Here is a 24,754-nt window from a genome sequence, read left to right on the forward strand (position 1 = left end):
GAAAGATCAACAACAGCATTTACTTATTATTTAATTTGAAGGCAGAAGATATGGTAAATTTATTCTGTGCTCATTTAGAGTATATAACTAATACAGGTGAATGGAACTTAAGAGAGACATAAATTTATCTCTGCATAAGGAAAATTTTGAGGCAAGCTCTCTTCTAACGGAATGAGCTGCCTTGAAAACCTCAAACTCAGTTATTACTTCTCTTCAATCAGAGGAAAAGTTGAACTATTTTTATATAAGTAATTTGCTGTCAGAAGTTGGAACTGCTTGAAAGATGTCTAAGTATGCTATATTTAGTGGCTTAGTTAATTGTCTCACAAGATGCATCATGAGGAGTGGATTCTGTTCTAAATAAGTGTAAGAAATAAAGTGTTCATAGTCTCCTTTTGGATATTTATAATGCACAGTAACATATTAAAGGCTCTGAGAAGTCCTCAAATAAGGAAACTTGTTAGACTTTTTCTAATCTAGTCTATTTAGTGGACAGGTTAGGCTGCCGATGTAATCTACATATAGAGTAGTCATCTACATATACATGATATTTAGACCAAGATATTTGAAGTGATCACCAAGGGACTGAGTGAAGTTAGAGAAGATGTCCAAGGACTGAACTCAGGGAGAAGAGGAGAGCCAGCAAAGAAACTGAGAAGGAGTAGCCAGAAAGCTAGGAGAAAACCTAAGAGAGTGGTTTCTTAGAAGCTAAGTGAATAAAGTGTTCCAAGAAGAGGGAACATGATCAGCTGTGTCATATACTGCTGGTAGGTTGAATAAGATGAGCAACTCAGACCTGACCATTGGATTTAGCAACTGAAAGTCATTGGTGTCCTTAAAGAGAGCTTTCAGTGGAGTGTGGGGAGTAAAGGTATGATTGGATTGAAGAGAGGAGGTAGAGAAATTGGAGGAGATAGCAAAGTTTCGCTATGAAGGGGAGAAGGGAAATGGAATAGTTGGATTTGTTGAGCACCTACTGTGTGTCTTATATTGTTGGAGAGATTAGGCAACCACGGAAAGAATGAGCTATACATAGTTGAGCTCATGACTCTGGTTTAAATAGTAGTTGTAGCATGTTTATAAAGTACTTTTCTCTGTGGTGTAGATTTGAATGGGCTAGAAATCGAAGTATTGGCTTCCTGATTTATAGAAAATTCTCTCAGATTAGAAGAATGTTGTAAGTGTAGTGGCTGTTAAATTGTGTTGCATTCCTGAATTTCTTGGCAGTTTAGGCCAGTTGGGTTGGTAGTTAGTAGTAATATAGAACAAAGCCCCCAACCTTCATTTTTATTAACCCTGAATTGATGATCTGGATATATTAATAATGATGTTACATAAACTAGTGAGATTTGGTGACCAATCTTATGTTCATCATTTTAAAAATGAGTTAGTTTCCAGTAGTTCACTTGTCCCCTGAGAAGTATTCTAGTACATTTAAAGCCATATATCCTAATTTTAAATTGGCTCCTGTAACTTTAGGAGAAGAAAATCCAGGAAACACAACTTGGTTTTCATTTTTGCTTTAGCATTAACCCTCCATCTACCTTCTTAGAACTAATTGCAAGCCTAGTCTGTAAGTCCAGTTACAGTTGATTCTTGTTATTCGTGGTAGTTGTGTTTGTTTTATAGGGTGGCAGCCAACGCTGAATTAGTCAGTACTGAAGCATAGCTCCTAGGGGAAATACAGGGTTAATAAGTTCCTAGGAGCCACTGGTCACAACATTTTTGTAAACTGATTGATATATAACCTTTTTTTATATGTGTTTCTGTTTAAAGACACGTTATTTATTATTTATTGTTGATTTATTAACATTAAACTTATGGCCAACAGCACCGTAGCTCATGAGTGAACAAAACTTAGCTAACACACACATTTTCCCCATAAGGCACATCATAGCCTTTTCTTGTACTTAGAAACACAAGACAGCACTTCAGCATTACTCTTGGGGGCCATTTTAAACAAAAAAATCAACGACAAAAAACAAAAAAATGCAAAAAAGTGTCACTAAATAGACACAAACAGGACACTTGTTTACAGCACAAGAGCTGTCTTAAGAAGACAGAGCATCACTTTATTCGACCTCAGTTGGAAATGTGCACATCAGGCAACTCAAATTTTTTGCTACTCTGTGCCTGTCTGCAAATGACAAAAAAAGTACTGTGAGTATTGATTTTGAGCTTACAAATAAATTTTAGCTAGCAGGCATATTTGCAAATAACAGAATCTGCGACTAATGGATATCAGTTGTAAAGTTTTAGTAAGAGGTGGCTGTCCAATATGTTAAATGAATATCTTGGAATATATTTACGTAACTGAATCATATTTATGAATATTAGTATTCCAGTTTACTGAAGCTATAACTACTTGAAATTTGAAATCTAAAACTTGTTTCAAGTTGTAACTTTTATCAGAGTTCTACGGATATGTGTTTTAAGAGTACAATTCTGGTACCAATTCCAATGTGTTTTTTTCACACTGCCAAGCAATTCTCCAACACCAGCTGGGTGTCCTACAGTTTAACTCAGTTCTGACACTGTCTTCCTGGAGATAACATCACGTCCCACAGATTAAGGACAGTCCCACAAGACTGCCCCCCGCCCCGTTCAGATGCTATTTGCAAGTCCCAGGTTGTCACCTGTGCTTCTGACTGACCTACAGATTGGAGGTTCCCATAGCCCCCTCCTTGGGTTTGATTAATTTGCTAGAGCAGCTCACAGAACTCAGAGAAACATTTTACTTACTAGATTACCAGTGTATTATAAAAGGATATAGCTCAGGAACAGCCAGATGGAAGAGATGCATAGGGCAAGATATGTAGGCAGGGATGTGGAGCTTCCAAACTCTCTGAGTATGCCACTCTCCCCACAATTCCACTTGTTCACCTCCCCGGAAGCTCTCCGAACTCCATCCTTTTGGGTTTTTATGGAGGCTTCGTTACATAGCCATGATTGATTAAATCATTGGCCATTGGTGATTGAACTCAACCTCCAGCCCCTCTTTCTTTACAGGAAGTTGGGGGGACAGGAGGTAGTGGGACTGAAAGTTTCAATCCTCTAATCACATGGTTGGCTCTACTGCCAACCAGCCCCCTTGTTTAGGCTCCTTCTAAAAGTTGCCTCATTAACATAACAAAAGACACCTTTATCATTCTCATCACAGGAAATTTCAAGGGTTAGGAGCTCTGTGCCAGGAATGGAGACAAAGAGTAAATATATATTTCTTACTATGAATCTAAATATTACAAAGAGATAGTTATACAAAGCTTAGGAAAAATAGCAGCCCCAGAGCCTCTTCTCAGGAGCAAATGCTTTCAACTCTTAGTTGATATTTTATTTACCTCCGTTCATAGAGATATATATATGAGTTCTGGTCATCTACAGAGACATGGAGAAATAGTCATACGGTGGCATGGAGTGAGAATATGGATTTGCTACTTTAATAGCTTTCAACTAGTCCTCCTTTTAGTCCCACCTTTACTCCAACTTCCATTGGTGCCTGAGCCACGGTCCTTAAACTTTTATTGATTTTTATGCTGTAAATTAGGTTGATATTCTCCTTTCTCCACTGTTGTCTTCTGCTTTCTCAGATCTGCTAGGTCAGTTACTAGTCATATATCTTCTTTCAAGCTTCATTTTTTTTTTTTTGAGGAAGATTGGCCCTGCACTAACATCTGTTGCCAGTCTTCCTCTTTTTCTTTTTTCTCCCCAAAGCTCCAGTACATAGTTGTGTATCCTAGTTGTAGGTCCTTCTAGTCCTATGTGGGACTCCGTCTCAACATGGCTTGATGAGCCACGGTGTGTAGGTCCGTGCCCAGGATCCGAACTGGCAAACCCCAGGCTGCTGAAGCGGAGGCCACGAACTTAACTGCTACGCCACCGGGCCGGCCCCATTTTGTTTTTGTTTTATCTCTGTTCTCCCTGTCTTTGTGTGTATATACCTTTTCTGTAGTTTCAGTTACGTGTTGTAAAGGAGTCAAGTTAGATGCCTGTGTTTAGTCTACCATTCTTTTTCTGGTAGTTTGAAATATTTAAATCTTAAACTCTTTAAATAATTAAGTCATTTGAACACCGTTGCTTATATGTTCTCACAATTTAATTTCATGTGATAGTCTGGGCCTAGAAGAATCCGAAATAACTTGTCAAATAGGTCAGAACAAGGATAAAGTTATTTTAGACAGAGGAAAAATCAACAGGCCTAGAAGGTAAGCATGAAAGTGTATGGTAATTTTGGGAACCCACGTGGCTAGACTGTAGGATATGTATATGGACGGCAGATTGTGGAGGGGTAGGTAAGTGATCTTGTGTGGAAGAAGATGGAGATGATGGATGCTGCTAATTGTAAAGGCAATAAATCTATGATCAGGTTGTAAAAGAAGGGTCTTTTATATACTGTGCTAATTAAACTCTTTTCTTAGGCAATAGGAAATCATTAGAGATTTTTAAGTGGGAGAGAAACATGATGAGATCAAAGTGGTGAAAGTGAAGAAATAATAAGAGACTGTTAGAGTAGTCCTGGTAATAGATGATGTGGGCTTGCACCAGGTCTGTGATAGTGGGGCCAGGGAGGGGTTGTATGAGAGATGTTTTGGCAATGTGACAAATAGCCTGTATTAATTCATTCCTTCCTATTTATTGAGTAGTTCCTATGTGCCAGCTATAGAATTGGTGTTAGTGGGAATGGAAAAGAGACAAGAAAGATTCTAGGGTTCCTTGCTTGAGTAGCAAGTTGAGTAGAGAGTAAAATAGGAGTAGATTTGAGGGAGGAAACGGCATTTTAGTTTATTTTTTTCTTGGAGGTAGTTGTAATAGGGTCACAGAAGAGCTTAATCTATGGCCCTATATTTTCTGTTTAGTATCTTGAATTTATAAAAAGAATTGAAACTGGGCGTCTTCTCTTTACTTCCTTCTGTTAGAAATAACAGAAGTAAAAGTGCAGCTGTTGTTAGTTTAGAATTCTGTCTTAGAATATTTAAATTTTACTTTTTAGTTGAGTCAGTAACTCAAAAGATTGCGTTTAGTACTTAAAAAATAAATGTTAAAAAAGTAAATGTAGGGGGCCGGCCCTGTGGCTTAGCGGTTAAGTGCTCGCGCTCTGCTACTGGCGGCCCGGGTTCGGATCCCGGGCGCACACCGACGCACCGCTTCTCCGGCCGTGCTGAGGCCGCGTCCCACATACAGCAACTAAAAGGATGTGCAGCTATGACACACAACTATCTACTGGGGCTTTGGGGGGGAAAAATAAATAAATAAAATCTTAAAAAAAAAAAAAAAGGTAAATGTAGGCATTCATGAGTAAAAATGAAGATCACACAATTTTTCTTCATTAAAACCAGATGAAAGAAGGAAAAAGTGAGGCGAGGAAGGAGAGGGCAAAAAATAGAATAGAAGTGGACAAAAAATGGGTATGTGCAACCTTATCCCAAATACTTCAAAAAGTGGAGGCCAAGGAAAGAATGAGAAGATACTGGGTATATATGACAAGGCTTGTAATTCTAGTCCCATATCCCGGAAGCCAGACTAAGGAAAGATGAAACCTACAAAACCTTAAGCATTCTCACTAACACTCTCCAGGGAAGCAGATCTAAGAGGTGAGTAGGGAGCAAGAAGTCAAGGAAAAATCCTTGGGAAGACCCTATATGCTAATGCTGAGGCTCCCAGAGTCAGGGAGCATTGCCATTTTGAATTGTACTCTGATTAAGGAGAAGAGCCAAAGCTCATGAAGGTAGGATAGCCCTTTGACCGAAGGGATGGATCCTTGTACAGGACTCTTAATGACATTTCAGTAGTGGTTATACTCAGTCCAAACTTAACTCTTACTTTCCCCATTTCCTACATCTTCAGGTTATAGAAAAATAGATTAAAAGCAGTATCCAGTTCTCAAACTGAACTTTGTGCGTGTGTGCATGCACATGTGTACAAGGAAATAAAAATGGTCCCAGCTAAGGTGAGAAGGATGTTGACACTGTCAAGGAAAACCTGTTGGATATCAGAATAAGTAGGAGCTCAGCATAGCAAAGGATATGCTGGATCAACCAGCATCAAGATTTAAAAAAAAAAAATGACATGTCAACTCTACAACTATGCCACAGGAGAAAAATAAAGGAAAGAAAAGATCGTGAAGAGGCTGTCCCACATAAGAATAACTTGTATCCCTGGAATAGAGATTCCAACAAATGGAACAGAAAAAGTATTCAGAAATATAGTACAGACAAAAATTTCTGAAAAAGTGCATTTGCAGGTTGAAAGGCACTAAATACCAGGAAAAAAAGATTTATGAAATGATTAAAATTGACTATACTCTAGTAGTTAGCTAACTTCAGAAGTGAGACAATTATTTTGGCATCCTGGCCAAAAAGAGAACATGACCTATATAAGTAGGGGGGAAACATAGCTGGCTGCAAGCTCCTCAGTTCCAGTCACTTCCAGAAGACAACAGAACAATGTTTACAAAGTTTTGATGGAAAAAAAAGTGTGAACCGAAAGTATTATACCCAGCAGTATCAATTAGATTTGGTTTGGCTGGTAATAACAGTGGCTAAAACTGTAAGGATTTATAATCTTGGATACAAGAAGTATGGAGGTAGGCAGTCCAGAACTGGTATGGTGGCTTCGCCAAAGGCAATCCAGGTTCCTTCCTATCTGTGAATGCGCCTGGCTTCTGTTCTCAGGGTCACTATCCATGGTGGCTGTTGGAGCTTCAGCAGTTATAACAGCATACCAGGGAGCAGGAAGTGGGAAGGAGGGGAAGAACAAAAGGGCTTTCTCCAACTGAGACAGATTCTTTAAAAGGGCCTAACTGTAAGTTCCACGCAACACTTCTGTTTGTGTCTGGACCAGAACATAGTTGCAACTACACCTAGCTGCAAGAAAGGTTAGGAAAGGTCTTTATTTTGGGGAACTATGTGCCCAGCAAAATTTTTGCAAAAGGAAGAGGACAATGGAATAATGGGAATCAATTAGCAATCTCTGGTGATTTGTTTACTCATGTCCTTTTCTTTGTCAACCATTTCTTCTCATTCCACTCTGACTTCCATCTCCTCCACTCCGTTGAAATTGTTCCTCCCAAGGTCATTTCTAACCTCTGGTTTGTTAAATCCAGTGATCTCTTAGCAGCCTACTCAATCCTTTGTGAAAGACTCTCCTCTCTTGGATTCTGTGACATCACAAGCACCTGCTTTCTTTCTATTCATTTTCTGTTCTTGGCCTCTCTAATTCTACTTCCTTTGAATAGTAGTAGACTTGGGGCTGGACCCTTTTCTTCTCTAATTCTACTCTTCTTAGGTAATATAAGTCAGTCATATGATTTTATTGAAGTGATCTGTGAAAGGCTCAGATCTTAGGTATACATTTGTTCAGTTTTGACAAATGCATATACCTATGTAACCCACCTGATTTTAAATATGGACTGTGCGTTTATGGCTCCCAAACTCATGTCTCCATCCCTCATCTTTATCTTGAGTTTCAGACTCATGATCTAACTACCTGTTTGACTTCCTTATTTATTTATTTTGTGTGAGGAAGATTAGCCTTGAGCTAACATCCGTTGCCAATCCTCCTCTTTTTGCTGAGGAAGATTGGCCCTGGGCTAACATCCATGCCCATCTTCCTCTACTTTGTATGGGACACTGCCACAGCGTGGCTTGACAAGCAGTGCGTTGGTCCATGCCCAGGATTGGAACCTGTGAACCCCAGGCCGTGGAGTGGAGCATGAGAACTTAACTGCTGTGCCACCGGGCTGGCCCCTTGACTTCTTTATTTTTATGTCTAGTAGGTATTCTCACCTTAGCAGATCTAAAACTAAATTTTTGTATTTACTCTCATAAACATTTTTTTTAAATGTGTATGCATCTCAGAAAGTGGTTCAAGCCAAAAACCTGGATTCCTCTCCCTAATCCCTCGCCCTAACCTGCCCCATCCTAGTCCTTTCCCAGATCTTGTTGATTTTACCTATAAATAAAACTCAAGATTGCCCACTTATTGCTGTCTCTACTGCTTGCGCCTGAGCCCAATATACCGTCATTTTCTGTGTGGGACTGAGACTTTCTTAACTAGCTTCATTGCTTCCACTCTGAGCTCTTCAGTCCAGTCCCTTCTCCACACAGCTGTCAGAGTAGTCTTTGCATCACTGCTTTACTGCAATCACTTCAATCACTTCCTATCTTTTTAATAAAATTATTTCCTATGGTGTCTATGACCCTAAGGCCCCTACCCTTTTATACTTTATCTTGAACCACTGTCACCTGTGTCTGTTACACTTGTGTCACACTGGCTACCTTTCTGTTTCTTAAAAATACTAAGCTCGTTCCCACCTCGAGGTCTTTGTGTTTGCTGTTCCCTCTGCTCAGGATGTCCTCCCTCAATTCTTAGCATACCTGGCTGTTCTCATCCTTCAGTTCTCAATTCACATGTCATCTCAGAGGGGACTTCTTTGGACATTCTTTCCAAAAGTACCCCACCCTGTCCCAATCATATCTCCCTCTTTCTTTCGTGGCACTTCCTTAACACAAAATTATCCTGTTTGTTGTTCATTTTCTGTCTTCTCTCTTTGCATTGTAAGTTTCATCAGGGCAGGGACTTTGTTTCTTGTTCCCTGTTGTATCCTCCGTGCCTAGAACAGTGCAATATTGGTAAATGTTCAGTAAATAAATATTTTTATTAAATAATTAGATACTGGCTGAAATATCTCTCAAGTAGTATTTTTCTATTTTATTTTATTTTATTTTGTTTTATTATTTTATTTTATTTATTTTATTTTATTTTTGTTTGTGAGCAAGATCGGCCCTGAGCTAACATCTGCCAATCCTCCTCTTTTTGCTGAGGAAGACTGGCCCTGGGCTAACATTCACGCCCATCTTCCTCCACTTTATATGGGACGCCGCCACAGCATGGCTTGCCAAGCAGTGCGTCGGTGCGCGCCTGGGATCTGAACCGGCGAACCCTGGGCCGCTGCAGCGGAGCGTGCACACTTAACCACTTGCACCACTGGGCTGGCCCCACAAGTAGTATTTTTCGAATTGTATTCATAGTATTTTTGATGAGGTATGGTTAACAATTTTTAATCTCTTAAGTAAAATCATTTTGAAGCTCTATTAAATCTTTAAGCTATTTGAATATCACTTAGTGCATTATTATTTTGATAAAGAATACCTGGAACACTTATTTAGTGAATGTTTCTACTAGAGGCCAGTAATAACATATCCATATTTGAGTGGAGCCTGATTGGTTGATGGTAAAAAAATACTTGTGAGTAAATGAGAAAGTTTAAACCATTTAAATGGATCGTATTTCATTGTTGATTTTTCCAAGCGGCACAACAAATAAAACAAGAAGCACTTACCCAATACACTGTCAATAAGGTATTTAAAGGACCTTTTAAGTATTAAAAAAAAAAAAGCCCAAAAGAATACTTAAGGAATAGTAAAGATTTTGTAGGTACATACTAAAGTTAAGAAACTCTGATATTTGAAAAGTTGCTTTAAAGGACATAGAGGGTGTGTTGGTGTACCCATCAGGAAGTTCTACAGAAGGCTTTGTGGGTAGTTATTAAGATTATGACTCTAGGGATTCTCTTAGATTTCACCATAGCCCAAAATGTTTTTATAAATACAGGTTTAGAGAGAAGTTACTTGCCTATAATTTTTCTTCTTAGGTTAAGTGTTATCCTCAAGCCTAAAATACACAGACTCTGCACTGGTCCCATGAAGGAAAATAAAAATTACAAATGTTCCTTTTATGAACTGATATAATAGAAAATGTATAGCTCTGTTTATGAGACCTCATGTTGCATTTCATTTTTCTATCCTAAGATTGAAAACAACTTTAAACATATAGTGTGTGGTATTTATTCTTCACATTTCCATGAAGTGATACCCTCATTCCAGATGAAGAATTAAAAACTTTCCAAGAAATTGCAAGTTTATAAGTCATGTGATTAGAAGGTTTTCTTCTGCCCATACCAGTTCCCTCTACCAGAGTTATACTTTTTTCCTAACTTCAATATCAGTATGAAAAATTTGATTTGAACCTTAGCATTTATTACCTTTGTAAGAACACATTTGTTCCCAGTTTCTGAAGTCTAAAAAAGCTGTGGAGGAGGCAACTGAGTTATATTTAACTTTAGTATTTAGGAATGGAGTTAGACTGGACTTGGCAGTTTTGACTTGAACTCTTTTTCATTGTACTTTTTTAGGTCTGCAAATAGCTATATATTGGTTGAGTGACATGTCGATAAATAAACCAGCCATATTTATTATACTTCACAATATTCTTTTACCTTTTAGTGTTAGGAATGAGTATGTTTGCATGTTTATGTGCATGTTGGGGTAGTGCAGGAGTTGGACAGGTAGAATTTTCAATTCTCGTCCTTAAATTCATTCATCTGTGATGGTGCTTTGTTTGGCAACTTTTTAATTTGGTTTGTAAACATCATGTTTAATATATATAAGAAGCTATAGGAGAATTGAGAGATAATAAAGACATTGGACTGCTCTCAAAGGACTTATTTATAGCGGTGGGGGCACTTACAGACAAGTACACAAAAGTCCATACAAAACAGTATATTAAGTGTAATGGCAACACAGAACAGGATGAGAAATCGTTAATGGAAGAATTTGGGAGAAACTTGTAGAGAAAGTAGAACTTAGGAGGCCTTGAAATCCTCATTGTTTTGGAAAGAGAAGTGTTAATTTTGACACAGGTAGAAAAGTGTAGGAAATGTGACATGGTGGAAACATAGGATGTATGAGAAGATGGTGAGCAGTAATGTTGGCCAAGTATGTTAGGTTGAGGTTTTAGATGGTCTAAATACAATTCTAAAGGATGGAGAGTCTAAATACAATTCCAGGGGCAGGGTAGCGTGATACAAGGTTGTTGAAGAGGATAATAACGGGATCCCGGCCTGAGGTGATTTACATAAACTACTTTTTAAAAATAACATGTTTTCCATTTTGTCTAACAGTTTCTACTATGTTAAATTCCATATATGTAACACTGATTTAACTAACATTAATGTTTTTGGGTGTGTTAGTAAGGGAATTCATGGGAACTCCTGTACATTATTGGAATTGTTATTTGTTTGACCTTTACTGAGTTGTGGAACGTTTGCCTAGCTGGCACTGGTGAGAAACGGAGGCCCAGAGAACTCAATGACTTATTCAAAAGCACAGAGCTCTTCATGTCAAAACTGGGATCTAGAACCCAATTCTCCTGATGCTTAGTCATTGTTTTTTCTCTGCTCTGCTTCCTCTACTGCATATTATAACGTGCTGGGTACTTGGTGAGACACAAAGGAAGAAAAATGCCTCTTTTTTTCCTTAAAAGTGTTTACATATGATTGAATGACTTGTGTGGCTGTAACACGTTGCATTTTTTTTTTTTTTGGGGGAAGAGATCAGCCCTGTGCTAACATCAGCCAATCTTCCTCCTTTTTTTTTTTTTTTTTTTTTTTTGCTGAGGAAGACTGGCCCTGGGCTAGCATCCATGCCCATCTTCCTCCACTTTATATGGGACGCCACCACAGGATGGCTTGCCAAGCAGTGCGTCGGTGTGCACCCGGGATCTGAACTGGCGAACCCCAGGCCGCCGCAGCGGAGCACTCACACTTAACCACTTGCGCCACCAGGCTGGCCCTCCACTTTGCATTTTTAATTAAATGCCAGGTTTATTAGTACAGATCAGTGCTGGAAGAGACATCAAGCTTCAACATTTTTTAGTCCAAATGAACACTTGTTGGAAATGTCATCTTAGAGAAAGTAGGATTTGAACTGCCTTAGAAGGATGGATGAGTGGAGAAAAGGAATGGGAATAACAGCACAAGCAAAGCGTCAGGGATGGGTTTTCTGAGCATAGTGAGAGTCTTGCTGGACAGAGGAATTTCTTTCAGAATGATGAGAGAAGTGCATTGTAACATTATGTACTATTTGATAGACTGATTTTTTCTAACTTACAGAATGGTTAAAAACCTGAGGATTTCTTTGGCTGCATCTGTACAAAGAATACTCCTGGGCATTACTATATTTGATAGTGAGATTTTATAAAGGCAGCCTTAACATAATATCTCTTCATGGTCGTCTTTTCTGTCCACCCTGGTCTTTGGCATCATAAATGCATTTTGTGTGGACCTTGACACAGTAAAGAATAATTTCAGATGTTTTGACAAGGTTTGATGATTAAAGCAGTGTCAAGGAGAGAATTAGCTCAGAGTAACTGTCTATAGCAAGATTTAAATATTATGCCTGCAGTTAGTTCTGTGGTTTTATAATTGGATTATTTCCATATCTTAGTACCTATCCTTCTATCAGATCAGTTGATCAAAAAAGATGAAGATTCTCTGTTAAAGGTACCCAGTAAGCTTTCTATGCTCCTTTTTTTTTTGTACATTAACTTGTGTCATAATTTAGCATTAAAATACTTATATAACATAAACTATCATGGTAATAGAGACTATAAACCTATACTCCTGGACTATCAGAATCAAAGAAGTTGAAAAGGCTTTAGAAATAATCTTTATTATTCATGAAATCATTTGTTGATTTATTAATTCTTTTTGTTTATACTCATGTGAAATTTGGGTGTCTTGGAGTACGCTTTGTCACATGTCTGATTCAGAAATCTATCTCAGCATGCTGTAAAACCTGTTTTAAAAATAGGTATGAGCCACTCAGTGTCACTGAAAGGTTGTTGACACAATGGAAAAACTGTTAAATGAATTTGCAGAGCAAACCTTACCATTACTGAAGACAGATTTTTTTAATTGATTGAAGTTTTATCTCTGTAGATCTAAATAACTACAATTAAAATATTTAGAACATTTTATATACCTAGTGTACTGTTATAGACGATTTTTGAAATTTACTTCTAAATGTAGCTTGGTATAAACAAAGTATCTAAAAAATTATCTTTCAGATCATTTTATTTGAAGCAAGCAACGTTTTCCTCACTTCCATTGAAGCTTTTTTTTTAAATTTAGTTGTTACTATTTATATGTGACCACTTAAATATTCCCCAGATATATTAAATCTCTCATACATTTAATAGATTGGGTGAATAAAGAATTCTTTTACATTTTGTATATGAAATGTATATTATTTACACTCCTGGGGGATTAGGAGAGAGGATCTTTATCCTGGTAGATAATCTGGAATTTTTGTCAATAAAGATTGGGTGAAGTGAAAGGAGGGTAAAATGAAAAGTTGGTATTCTCATACTTTTGTACCAACTTTTGTAGTTTGCGTTTGGTGAGAGGTGAGCAGGAGTGGGGAGAAGGAGAGTTATAAGCAGTTTGGAAAACATACACAGTTGTCTTGACAAACAAATATAACAAAGGTGTAATATTGTAATGAATAGTCCCCTAGCAGAATCAGTGGAGAAAACCTCTAGGATGAAATATGGTTCAAGCTAATGAATCACCCTCAGAGGCCTTCAGGACAGAGAAACCAAAATGGGAGTCAGTAAGGGAAAGCTTCCCCAAAAAACCCTTGTGAAAGAAATGAAGGTAGCCACATCTGACTGAGAAACTTCAGTGGAGGTGAACTTTAAGATCTCTAAATAATGCATGTGTATGTAGTTGAAAGTTGACTTTGTGATTTTATGATAATCAGGTAGCTATTTTTATTTTAAATGTCAACAAAAACTGCATGCATTTCTTCTCTAAACTGTTTGTTTAAAAAAGGAAATATAGGGCCGGCCCCGTGGCTTAGTGGTTAAGTGCGCGCGCTCCGCTGCTGGCGGCCCCGGTTCGGATCCTGGGCGCGCACCGACGTACCACTTCTCCGGCCATGCTGAGGCTGCGTCCCACATACAGCAACTAGAAGGATGTGCAGCTATGACATACAACTATGTACTGGGGCTTTGGGGGGAAATAAAATAAAAGGAAATATAAATACTTCCAGTTCCTGGATTGCAGAATTTTTTAATATAAAAATTTAATAATAAAAATAATTATAATTGAACATCTACCGTATATATTGGACTGTGGTAGGCATTTTATGTATATTATATTACTTATTCACAAAAACCCTATAAGGGATAGATAGGTGTAGTTATTCCTATCATGCAAGTGAAAGAAACTCCGATCAGAGAGATTAAGTGACTTCTTCAATATTACATGTTAGATAGTGGCAGATGATATTTGAATCCCGGTCTTTTGACTATATGCTCCTCCTATGACAAATGCCAGGGCGTTTGTCAGGAATTTCAAGACATAGTTTGCCTGAATTTGATTGGTTAAAGATGGAATCAGTATCTTAGGAAAGGTAATAAAATAATCTGGTGTATAATACAGTCAAAAATACAAGCATTAAGTAAATTTTGCCTTAAATTTTAGAGGTTGATCATCTGAACATTTGAACTTGCCAATAATAATTTTCATTATGTTTGAATCCTAATGTGTTCTCAAGAATGATATATAAACCGGCAGTATTTTGTTTAGGGCAGACTATAGTGGTAGCGTCTGTACAGTTGCAGATCTGCATGTGCTAGGATCAGCTCAGCAGGGTGCTTTCCTCCCAGGATTTCCCGGAGATCCTGTGTGGCCTTGGATGATCCTGGTTTGTATGTAAGGAGTTCTGGGGCAAGTATCTGTGTTTGAAGCTGTCTAGGCTCAAGGAATCCATAATACGGTACCCAGAGGTCCCGTTCATGCCAGCCTGCCTCTTATGACTAGAAAAGTATTCCAGAGTTAACTGGAATCAGTCTGGAATTAATTCTCTCTAGAACTAAGGAACTGTTAAGTTTAGTATCAAAAACTGTTTTAGACAAACACAAAAAAGATGCTTATGAGATGGTCTGTGGTAAATTTCTAAATATTAGCAAACTGGGATATCTGGGAAGTCCTTAATATTAATTATGCCTATGTAATTAACTCTAATATTGGCTTAGTATTTATCATAAATTAATTAGGTTTCTCTAGTTATTTGATTTTGGTTCAATTTTATGTTTACTGAGCATCAGGGAAAATTAAATATGTATGATTATAAATTTTGGCATGTCTGTCAAACCATCCTTTAGCAACAGTAATTGACACTAGTTCCTAGATAGAAACTGCAGCAAGACTTGTCTGTAACTGAGTGAATGAATTGATTCCTATCGTATATGAATTTATAAATGAAAAATTTCCATTATAACCTGGGAAATTCTGAAATTTATTTAAAAGGCTTATTTTTAAAAAAAAACAATTTAACTATCTTGTAAGAAAATTCAAGTGTTATATTCACGTAGAAAGATCCTTCTTTTATTATGGCAACTGATTTTTGTTTAGAGAACTTGTTGCTAAAATAGTAATGAGGAAGAGTGTAATATAAGTATAGTCATACACCCCTTGCTTTGCAAGTAACCAGAGTGTTATGTATGCGTGTTGTTCCGTCTCCTTTTGGAAGGTGGAAGTAAAGTCATTTGTATATTTTTCTCTCTTGCACAGCCTAAAATGACAAATGTGTGATTTCAGTGGAATAAATGGCGTCCAAAGTCACAGATGCTATAGTCTGGTATCAAAAGAAGGTAAGTTGATAGTCAAAGCTTTTAACCTTTTAAATGTTTTTATTCTAAAAATGCATGCTTTTTTTTGTGCTATGGATTTATGTCAGATCTTACCTGAAATAATGACAAATAGATTTCAGGATCTTTTGAGTGGGATAAGAGTATTTTGGTTTTCCTTGTGCTAATTTTACTTCTAAATAAATTAGAAAGCTGATGCTTAAAGGTATTTTTTCTCCACTTTTTACTCCACATTATCAAAGTCGCTAGATTAATTACTTTCAGTTATAACACAAGCCAAATTTCCAGGATTGTGAATATAATTAACATTTTATAAAACATTAAAAATTTTCTGGCATTAATTTCTTTTAATAGAAGGCTAGGTTAGCAGAGCTCTTATAATTTAAAAGTATTTTATATCAAGAGAAACTACAGTTTTAATCTGTTTCTAGTAAGTTACAATTCAACAGCTGAGTCTTTTCAGTAAAATAAATCTTTGGGGACTGTATTTTCTAAACTAAAATATTAAAATGTTTATTTTGATGTTTTAGGATTAGTTGACATAACTACGTAGCTAACTATGTCATCTTATACATTTCAAAATAAGCTTTGTCAATGTAATGCTTTCTTTATAAAGTACAAGAGAATAAATGCCTTTTTTGAAAATAACAGTAAATTGTTTACTCCTGAAGAGTCCTGTTTACACTCTTTAAAATGTATGTTGTTATATGTAGTATCTTAGACTTTTAGTGTATGTAGTGAATTTTGTTTTCACATCTTAAAACATTCTTGATGCCTTATTCTTGAGGTCCCTATTAACAAAATATAATTATATATTTAAAGCTTTTCCTGTATAAGGGAAAACTAGATAATTTTTAAATTTAGTTGAATTGGAAATAAGTGGTAATTACAACACTTTAAAGATTAGAGAAACCTAAGAATACAGTCTGTCTTTGGATGTGTTATTTCCTTTCTGGGTAGAACATACCACAGTTACACAATATCACACTTTTATTTAAGGTACTGAATTGGAAGTATTGATGTTGATCATACTATTAATTCAGTCTTTTGTGGTTCTATGTTAGTGTCATCCTTACTTTTAAGCATCCAATCCACTTAAAAGAAAACTGAATTAAAGAAAACTGAAACAAAAATTTTTTAATTTCCTATGTAGATCTTTGAAAGCTTTTCTCTTAATTTCTACTTATGAGAGTTAGTAATGTTTATTAAACGTTTTATTTATTTGGCTTTTTATGTTGAACATTTCAAACTTCACTGAAGCTCGTTTGTAGAATGTACTAGTTAACTGACCTTTCTTGGGATCGGAGGGTTTGAAATATTACACTCACACTCAGTTAGCAGAGTGACACTCTTTTTATCTGAGGGTCATTTACCTAGCAGCTTTCGATATGTGCAACCCGCAAATTCTCCAAATGTCACAAATTATATCTAGAACATGTAATCACACATTTTATGTTAGAGAGTTGCCAGAACCATTAACCAGATTTTACTTGCTCTGTTTTTTTCTTTTGCTTTTAAATTTAATTTTCTTGAAGAAATCCATGTGAATATTTTGAAATAGTCAATTAGTGTTTCAATAGGCTTATTGGAAAAAAAAAACAGTAACCCCTAGTACTACCTTTCCCTATCCTTACCCAACCTCTGAATTCTGCTCCCCAGAGGCAATTATTTTAAATTCTTTATATTTCAGTGGTTCTCAAACCAAAGTTCTGCTACTCCTCATCCCTGGTAGGGAGTTGGGGAGGGTGGGTTGCAAATGTGGGATGTGAAGTTTTAATTTCATAATTACTTTTGAGGGAATACTGACATTTGTGGTAGGAATCAGGGATACTAAATGTTATGCAATATTCTGAACTAGGGTTAGCCAACTTTTTCTGTAAAGGGCTGGATAGTATTTTAGACTTTGAGGGCCATAAAGTCTCTGTGGCAGCTCCTCAACTCTGCTGTTATAGTGCAAAAGCAGCCGTAGACCATATGTAAGTGAATGCAATGAATGGGCATGGCTGTGTTCCAGTGAAACTTGATTTACTAAAATAGGCAACAGGCTAGATTTGGCCCTCAGCCCTTAGTTTGCTGACCTGTGCTCTAAGATAGTTCTGTACAACAAAAAAATTGCCTGATCAAAATGCAACAGTGCGCTGACAAATAATACTGTTTGGTATTTTCTTTATGTTATTAAACATACCTACCTTACCTTTTCTTGATTATTTTATTGTAGATGTTACTTGTTGATTTCTGACTCTGTGATAAGAATTCAGCTTTTTTATGACCTCCCTCCACCCCCATCTTCCCAATGACTACAAATTTTGATTAAATCTGTATTCAGGACTTACGTTTGTGTATGCATTGTTTAGAGCTGTGTCGTGTAATGTACTGTGATAATATTTCCTGTCTGTGCAGCTTTTGTTTTCCCTTTTGCTTGGTTTTTCTGATTCTCTGAAGTCTCTGATAGAACTGTGCAATTCCTTTTGTTGTAGTCAGGCACATTCAGGTATTCTATCACTTCCTTTGTTTCTTTCTTGGGAATGACCCTCCTAGAACTCCCTGTCTTCCTGCTCCATCCTGGATGGACTGTTCTCAAGTCATGCCTCTCATCTGCTGCCATCTTGGTGTTTCCTTTTATCATCAGCCTGAGAGTCCCTTCAGGGACTGTATGTAGGTCATACAGATTTGTTTTTCTCTTAAATATATGTTTATTAAAAAAAAGTCTTTTTAGAGGTGTTTTTGTTTCAGTGAAAAGAAAGCTTGAGTACTAAAGCTGATACTTGCTGATTATTTGACCCTGGGCAGATAATTTCATTTCTTTGAGTCTCATTTATCACTTCTCTACATTAACTAGATAATGGTTCTCAACCTGTTTTTAATCGCACATCCCTTTGAAACTGTGATGAAATTTCCAAATTTCTAGGATCTTATTTCCAGAAAAGTGTATATAATGTACAAACACACAAAATTTCACATCTGATTTGAGCCCCAGGTGAAGTAGTCCTGGATTGGATGACTTAAAAAGTTTTAATATTTTAACATTCTTTGATTTTGTAACTATTATTCAGTAGTATCCATCTTATAGTACAAGGTGCCACTATAAATAAAAACGAAGAAACTTCCACCTTCGTTTTCTTGAATATTTGTTTGTTTGGTTGAAACTCACTTTAGATTCACCTTTCCCACCAAAAATGGTGACATTTTCATGTTTTTGTTTTGAGTACTGAACACTAGCTAGCTCCAAAGACCATTACTTGATTTGTGGACTATTATGAACATGAGCTCTAATATCAGATGTGAAATTTCAGGGAGAAAATAAATAAAAACACATTGTTTTAAAGTATTAAAATGTGTGTAGAAGATCTAATTAAATATCAGGTACCTTTTAATAAATTATTCTCTGCATGGTTTATTTTGTGATTTTTAATCCTTTAATATCTAATTTTAAACTTCATTTTGTACTATTGTAGCCATCCGTAGTCATGAATAATTTGAAAGTTCCTGTTGAAACAAAGTAATTTTCAGTCATTAATTCTGAAGAACGTTTAATGTCTCAAGAATGGTAATGAGAGAAACCAGAACAGTTTTTGGTTAATATTGAGCTGTTGAATGTTTTTTTATAACACAGTACTCTGCTTTCATATTTCTGGTTTCTTGTTCCTGAGGAAAGGGGATTATTTATCTTTTGGAAGGCATCCTAAATAGGGGCTTGAAGTTATATGGGTTCACACATAATTGACACACTAAGTATTCCTGTAAAAAACAAATAACCCATAGGATTCTGTTATATAAATATGCAGGTCAAATTATGAGAGAGTGAGGTTGTATTTTCAGGAGATGAATATATAAGAGAAGGGTGGCCCAGAGATAACCCCCAAATTTTAAAGAGAAGAAAAGCACTAGCAACACTATATGGAGAGAGTAAAGTAGTGAACTTAGCTTATGGAATGGACAATATAAAGATCTTGGTCGTTGTCTTTATGGAGTCAATAGCCAGCAAGAAAACTTGAATGAATATGTTTAATGGCTTCTAAATATGAACCAACAGTGGGATTCATTTAGTAATTAAATGAGAAACTAGCCTGAGTAGCATGAACTTGACTGATAACTGTGGTCAACTATTAATAGTTGGGAACTTTAAATTCTCTGCCTTTTTAGTCAAGTTCCTTTGTGCATATGTGCATGTGCATGCGTGTGCATGTGTGTGTGTATGTTTGTGTACTAAGTACATACACAGGACTTGCCAGAGTGATAACTTTGGAAGAGGATGTGGAGAAAAGGGAACCCTCATACTCTGCTAGTGGGAGTGCAAACTGATGCAGGCATCAGTATGGAGAGTCCTCCACAAATTAGGAATAGAACTACCGTATGATCCAACTATTCCACTTCTGGGTATTTATCCAAAGAACGTGAAAACACTAATTAAAAAGATATACACACCCCTGTGTTCATTGCAGCATAATTCACAATAGCTAAGACTTGGAAGCAACCTAAGTGCCCATCAGCAGATGAATGGATAAAGAAGATGTTGTATATATATACAATGGCATACTACTCAGCCATAAAAAAGATGAAATCTTGCCATTTGCAACAATATGGATGGACCTTTAGGGTGTTATGCTAAGTAAAATAAGTCAGACAGAGCAAGCCAAATACTGAATGATTTCACTCATATGTGGAAGATAAAAAACAACAACAACAAACAAATGCATAGACACAAAGAATAGATTGGTGGTTACCAGAGAGGAAGTGAGGAGGAGGGAGGGCAAAAGCAGTAAAAGGCACATGTGTATGGTGATGAATGGCAATCAGATTTTGGGTGTGAACACGGTGTAGTCTACACAGAAATCAAAATATAATGATGTACACCTGAAATTTATGTAATGTTATAAACGAATATTGCCTCAATAAAAAATTAATTAAAAAACAAAATAAAACTCATCTGTTAAAATAGTGAAAAAAACTTTACAAATAAATATGGGTTTAATGATTAAAAAATAATAGTAACAAATTTATATGACTTTTATTATGTGCCAGGCATTTTCTAAGTGCTTTACATATATTAACTAATTTCGCATAAGTAAATGAATGAAATGAAATAGTGGGTCTGTTTCCTGTCTGTGGACGTTGTTGGGTGAGTCTCTGATGCCTGAAGCTGTTGTAGTGAACTTGCTCCCATGAGGGGAGCTTGCCAGCAGGCGGAGGATGGCCGAGTTGAAAGATGGAAAGAATCTGAGTTTTTCGGGACTTTTTGAGTCATGGAATTAACTAACTCTGGAAATGTCCTATTTTGGGACTTCTTATAGTGTGAGAAAATAAATCCCCTTATTTTTTCAGTCACTTAAGGTTGAGTTTTATTTCCTTGCAGCTGAAAGCATTCTAAGTGACACACAAGAAATGCTTTCTGATGGGATGTGATTTCCCATGCAGTCCTCTTTTGCCTCTGGATGGTTATGGTAGTGGATAGAAAATTAAGATCTACCAAAGTGGAAATACCAAGGCACAGACAAATGGGCTTATTATATTTTCTTTTTTAAGTTTTTTTTCTTGAACCATATTCTCATATGTACCATTTACTCTTTAAGGTAATTTTAAACTTCTGTGCCTTATAGTATGGTGTGGTTAAAAGAGCACCTGCGTTTGATTTTCTGACATTTACCAGCTGTAATACTGAACTTGTTAACTTAATCTCTCTGAGCCTCAGTACCTTCTTTGGTAAACTGAGGATACTAATGCTTCCCTTGTGTGCCTCAAGGGTTTTGTGAAAGTAAATCAACTTTAAATATGATTTTTAAAAAGGTTTTTAGTGGCTGGCCTCGTGGCCTAGTGGTTAAGTTCAGCACGCTCTGCTTCAGTGGCCTGGGTCCATGGGTTTGGACCCCAGGCACGGACGTACACCACTCGGTGGCGGCCGTGCTGTGATGGCAACCCATATACAAAAAAGAGGAAGATTAGCGCAGATGTTAGCTCAGGGTGAATCTTCCTCAGCAAAAAAAAAAGTTTTTTAAAATGGTTTATGAATTGTTCAATAAATATGAAGTATCACTCTTAAAAATAATATTAGTAATGTATCTGATGACATGGACTATAGTAGATGAGAAATTAAAGTTGCTTTCAGTACTCAGCAATTTCTTTAATGACCATGTCTGTGCTACGCATACTCCTCCTTCCATCTGGCCAGAGAGGTGGGTATGTGGCCAAGGCAAGACCCAAGATGGTACCTCATCCCCTTGGCCACAGTGATTGGTCCAGGTATATATCTGATGATCCAAATTGTCCTACAATTTTTTTTTTTTTTTAGTGAGAGCTGATGAAAAAGACTCTTTTGCTTCTTTCTTCGAGGAGCTAGAAGGATGAAAGTCTGGAGCAGCCTCTAGGCATGTTACCACAACGTGGAGAATGTTGTGGGCGGAAGAAGAGAATGAGACAGCACTAAAGTAGGTCAGGAATGGGGGAAAAAGAGACAACCACAGACCAGCATGGTGCCCTGGTCCTTGGATTCACTCCACACTGAGATTAGCTTCACCCCTGACCTTTGAGTTGTCTAGCCGTGTCAGAGAGTCCCGACTAAGGCATAGAGGCCGTATCTACATACATATATATATATATATTTTTTATTATGTACTCAGAAAATCACACAGGTTATAAGTATTCGCTTGATGAATTTTTACAGAATGAACACCTGTTTGTGTTCAGTACTGTTTGTGGCCTGTTTGTAAAACAGGACTCAGGTTAAGAAATAGAGTGGTACCAGTGCTACACAAACCTTGATGCTCCCTTTCAGTCACAACCCACCCCCTTAAAGGGTAACCACTATATGAGGCAGTAGATCTTAATGGGTAACAAGAACACAGGTTTTGGAGTTCGAAAGCAGAGATTTGAATCCTTGTTCTTGAAAGCCTGTATGATTTTGGACAAGTTGCTTACCTTCTCAGAATTTCAGTTTCTTCATGTACGTAAATACTATCTTTTGTATTTATTTGAGGATTAATTGATGATATATGTAAAATGTTAGCAAAGTGCTCCACACAGGGTAAACCTTCAATAAATGAGTTATTTCTATTATTATTACTTCATATTCCCCACATTTATCAGAGGAATTGCTGCCCAAGCTTATCAGAGTGCTTTATTTCATGGATTCCAACAATTCCCATGAAGCTAAAAAGATTCTTACTTGTTAGTGAGAAACCTAAAATGTCAGACTTCTAATATCCAGTATTAGAACAGTGAGTAATTTAGTTGATGTTTGTTTTCTAACACTCCTACAGCAGTCATGAGTAAGTGTAATTTATAAACCTCAACTTTCTTTGCTTCAGTCATTTATCATGTTTTCCACCTCTTCCTTTTCAATGTCACTTATTTGCCAAAAATAAGACTTGTCCTAGCAGAAATAGATTGGTTAGTTTAGTTGCTGAAATATTTACCTTCTTACTTAAGATTTTTTCTCCTCCATTTTGGTCATGAAGTTTTTAATTTTCCACCATTACCCTCTCTCCAGTTTGGGTATCTCTAGCATAAATAATATGAGTTTTAGTTTTATTTACAAGGAAGAAAGAAACTATGCTCTACAGTAGTCAAGATAGTTTGACTTTAGAGATCATCTAGTTCTTGTTAAACTTTTTGCTTTGTAGATAGGAAACCTGATGCCTGTAGATCTAATAACTTGATCATAGTCATGAATTAATGATAAAACCAAAACTCAGGTCTGCTGACTTACAGGTCACTGTTCCTTCTGTACTAAAGTTGCTTTGAAAAACAGATTGAAGAAACTTTTATAAAATTTATTTGTTTAAGTTGAGAGTTGTTTTTTTTTAAAGATGACTTCTGAGGTGAGACTGTTTGGGGAGGTGTACATCTTTCTTAAAAAAAAGGTAATTAGTATTATATATACATATGGGTTGGTTTAACAACAGTAATGATAGTGATGAGGATGATGATGATATTGTTGTTACAGCACCACCACACATTTAAGTAGCATTTATTTTTCAGAGTGCTTCCATATATGTTTTCATGGTTTGATTTATTGTGATAATGAAATGGATTAACTCACTGGTTATATCAAGATATTATAAGAAGTTGTATAAATTTCCTAGTGCTTTCATAACAAATAACCACAAACTGGGTGGCTTAAAACAACAGAAGTTTATTTTTTTCACAGTTCAGGAGGCCAGAAGTCCAAAATCAGAGTGTCAGCAGGGTTGGTTCCTTCTCTAGGGAGGCTCTAAGGGAGAAACTGTCCCACGTGCCTCTCCAAGCTTCTGCTGAACACAATCCTTGGTGTTCCTTGGCTTGTAGATGCGTCATTCCAATCTCTGCCTCTATCTTCACATTGCCTTCTTCACTCTGTTTCTGTGTCCTCTCCTCTTCTTATAAGGACCCCCAGTCATTGGATTTAGGTTCCACCCTAAATCCAGCATGATCTCATCTTGAGATTCTTAACTAATTACGTCTGTAAAGACCCTTTTCCAAATGAGGTGACATTCCAAGCTTCTGGGCAGACAGGAGTTTTTGTGGGACACTCTTCTACCCACTACAGAAGTATAACTAAAGCATATGATTGGTTTTAGTGAATTCTATGTAGAGATGTGTAACTTTATTTCCTTCTGTGTAGCTGTGTTCTAGACCACCAGTATTGAACTGAGTAAAAGAAGATCAGGATCCTTAATATTTTCTTCATGTTCTTAAAAGTTAAGATTGTTGATCACTTAGCTCCTCCTATATGAAATGTTAAGGAATAAGTTTGTGTATAATTAAGCGCGATTTTCTGCTTCTAGTTCTTATTAAATAACTACATAGATATTTGGGTTCTTTATTTAATCTAACTATTATGAGGTTTAGTGTCTTAATTATTATAAATAATAATAACATTCGATCCCTTTAAAAAACATACATGTAGGACCCCGCTGTGTGGCCAGGTGTTTAAAATTCCGTGCCCTCCGCTTCGGAGGCCTGGGTTCTCAGGTTCAGATCCCGGGCGCAGACCTGCTCCACTCACCAGCCATGCTGTGTGGGTCTCCCTCATACAAAAACGGAGAGGAGGATTGGCACAGATGTAGCTCAGGGCTAATCCTCCTCAAGCAAAAAAAGAGGAGGATTGGTGACGGATGTTAGCTCAGGGTGAATCTTCCTCAGCAAAAAAAAAGTTCATGTAAGTTAAACCACAATGTATATTTCTCAATATTTTAGCCTTGGAGGGTTGTCAAATCTACCTTTTGATAAGTTATTGGCTGTCTCTTAAAATACCAAATGTTTCTATTAGGACCAAACAATATTGTAT

At 36.8% G+C, this 24,754-nt stretch overlaps 1 protein-coding gene across 2 annotated transcripts in view; it reads left to right on the top strand.

Moving 5' to 3' along the window:
• The window catches only part of PHTF2 (putative homeodomain transcription factor 2), a 128,145-nt gene that overhangs the window by 14,215 nt on the left and 89,176 nt on the right, over window positions 1-24,754 (top strand). For both annotated transcript variants that reach the window (XM_058524147.1, XM_058524155.1), the window contains exon 2: window positions 15,416-15,495. In XM_058524147.1, the coding sequence (XP_058380130.1) occupies window positions 15,451-15,495 (45 nt within the window). In that variant the 5' untranslated portion in view covers window positions 15,416-15,450. The remainder of the gene's footprint in view (window positions 1-15,415; window positions 15,496-24,754) is intronic.

The sequence above is a fragment of the Diceros bicornis genome, chromosome 3, assembly GCF_020826845.1.
Source record: "Diceros bicornis minor isolate mBicDic1 chromosome 3, mDicBic1.mat.cur, whole genome shotgun sequence".
Classification (NCBI taxonomy): domain Eukaryota; kingdom Metazoa; phylum Chordata; class Mammalia; order Perissodactyla; family Rhinocerotidae; genus Diceros; species Diceros bicornis.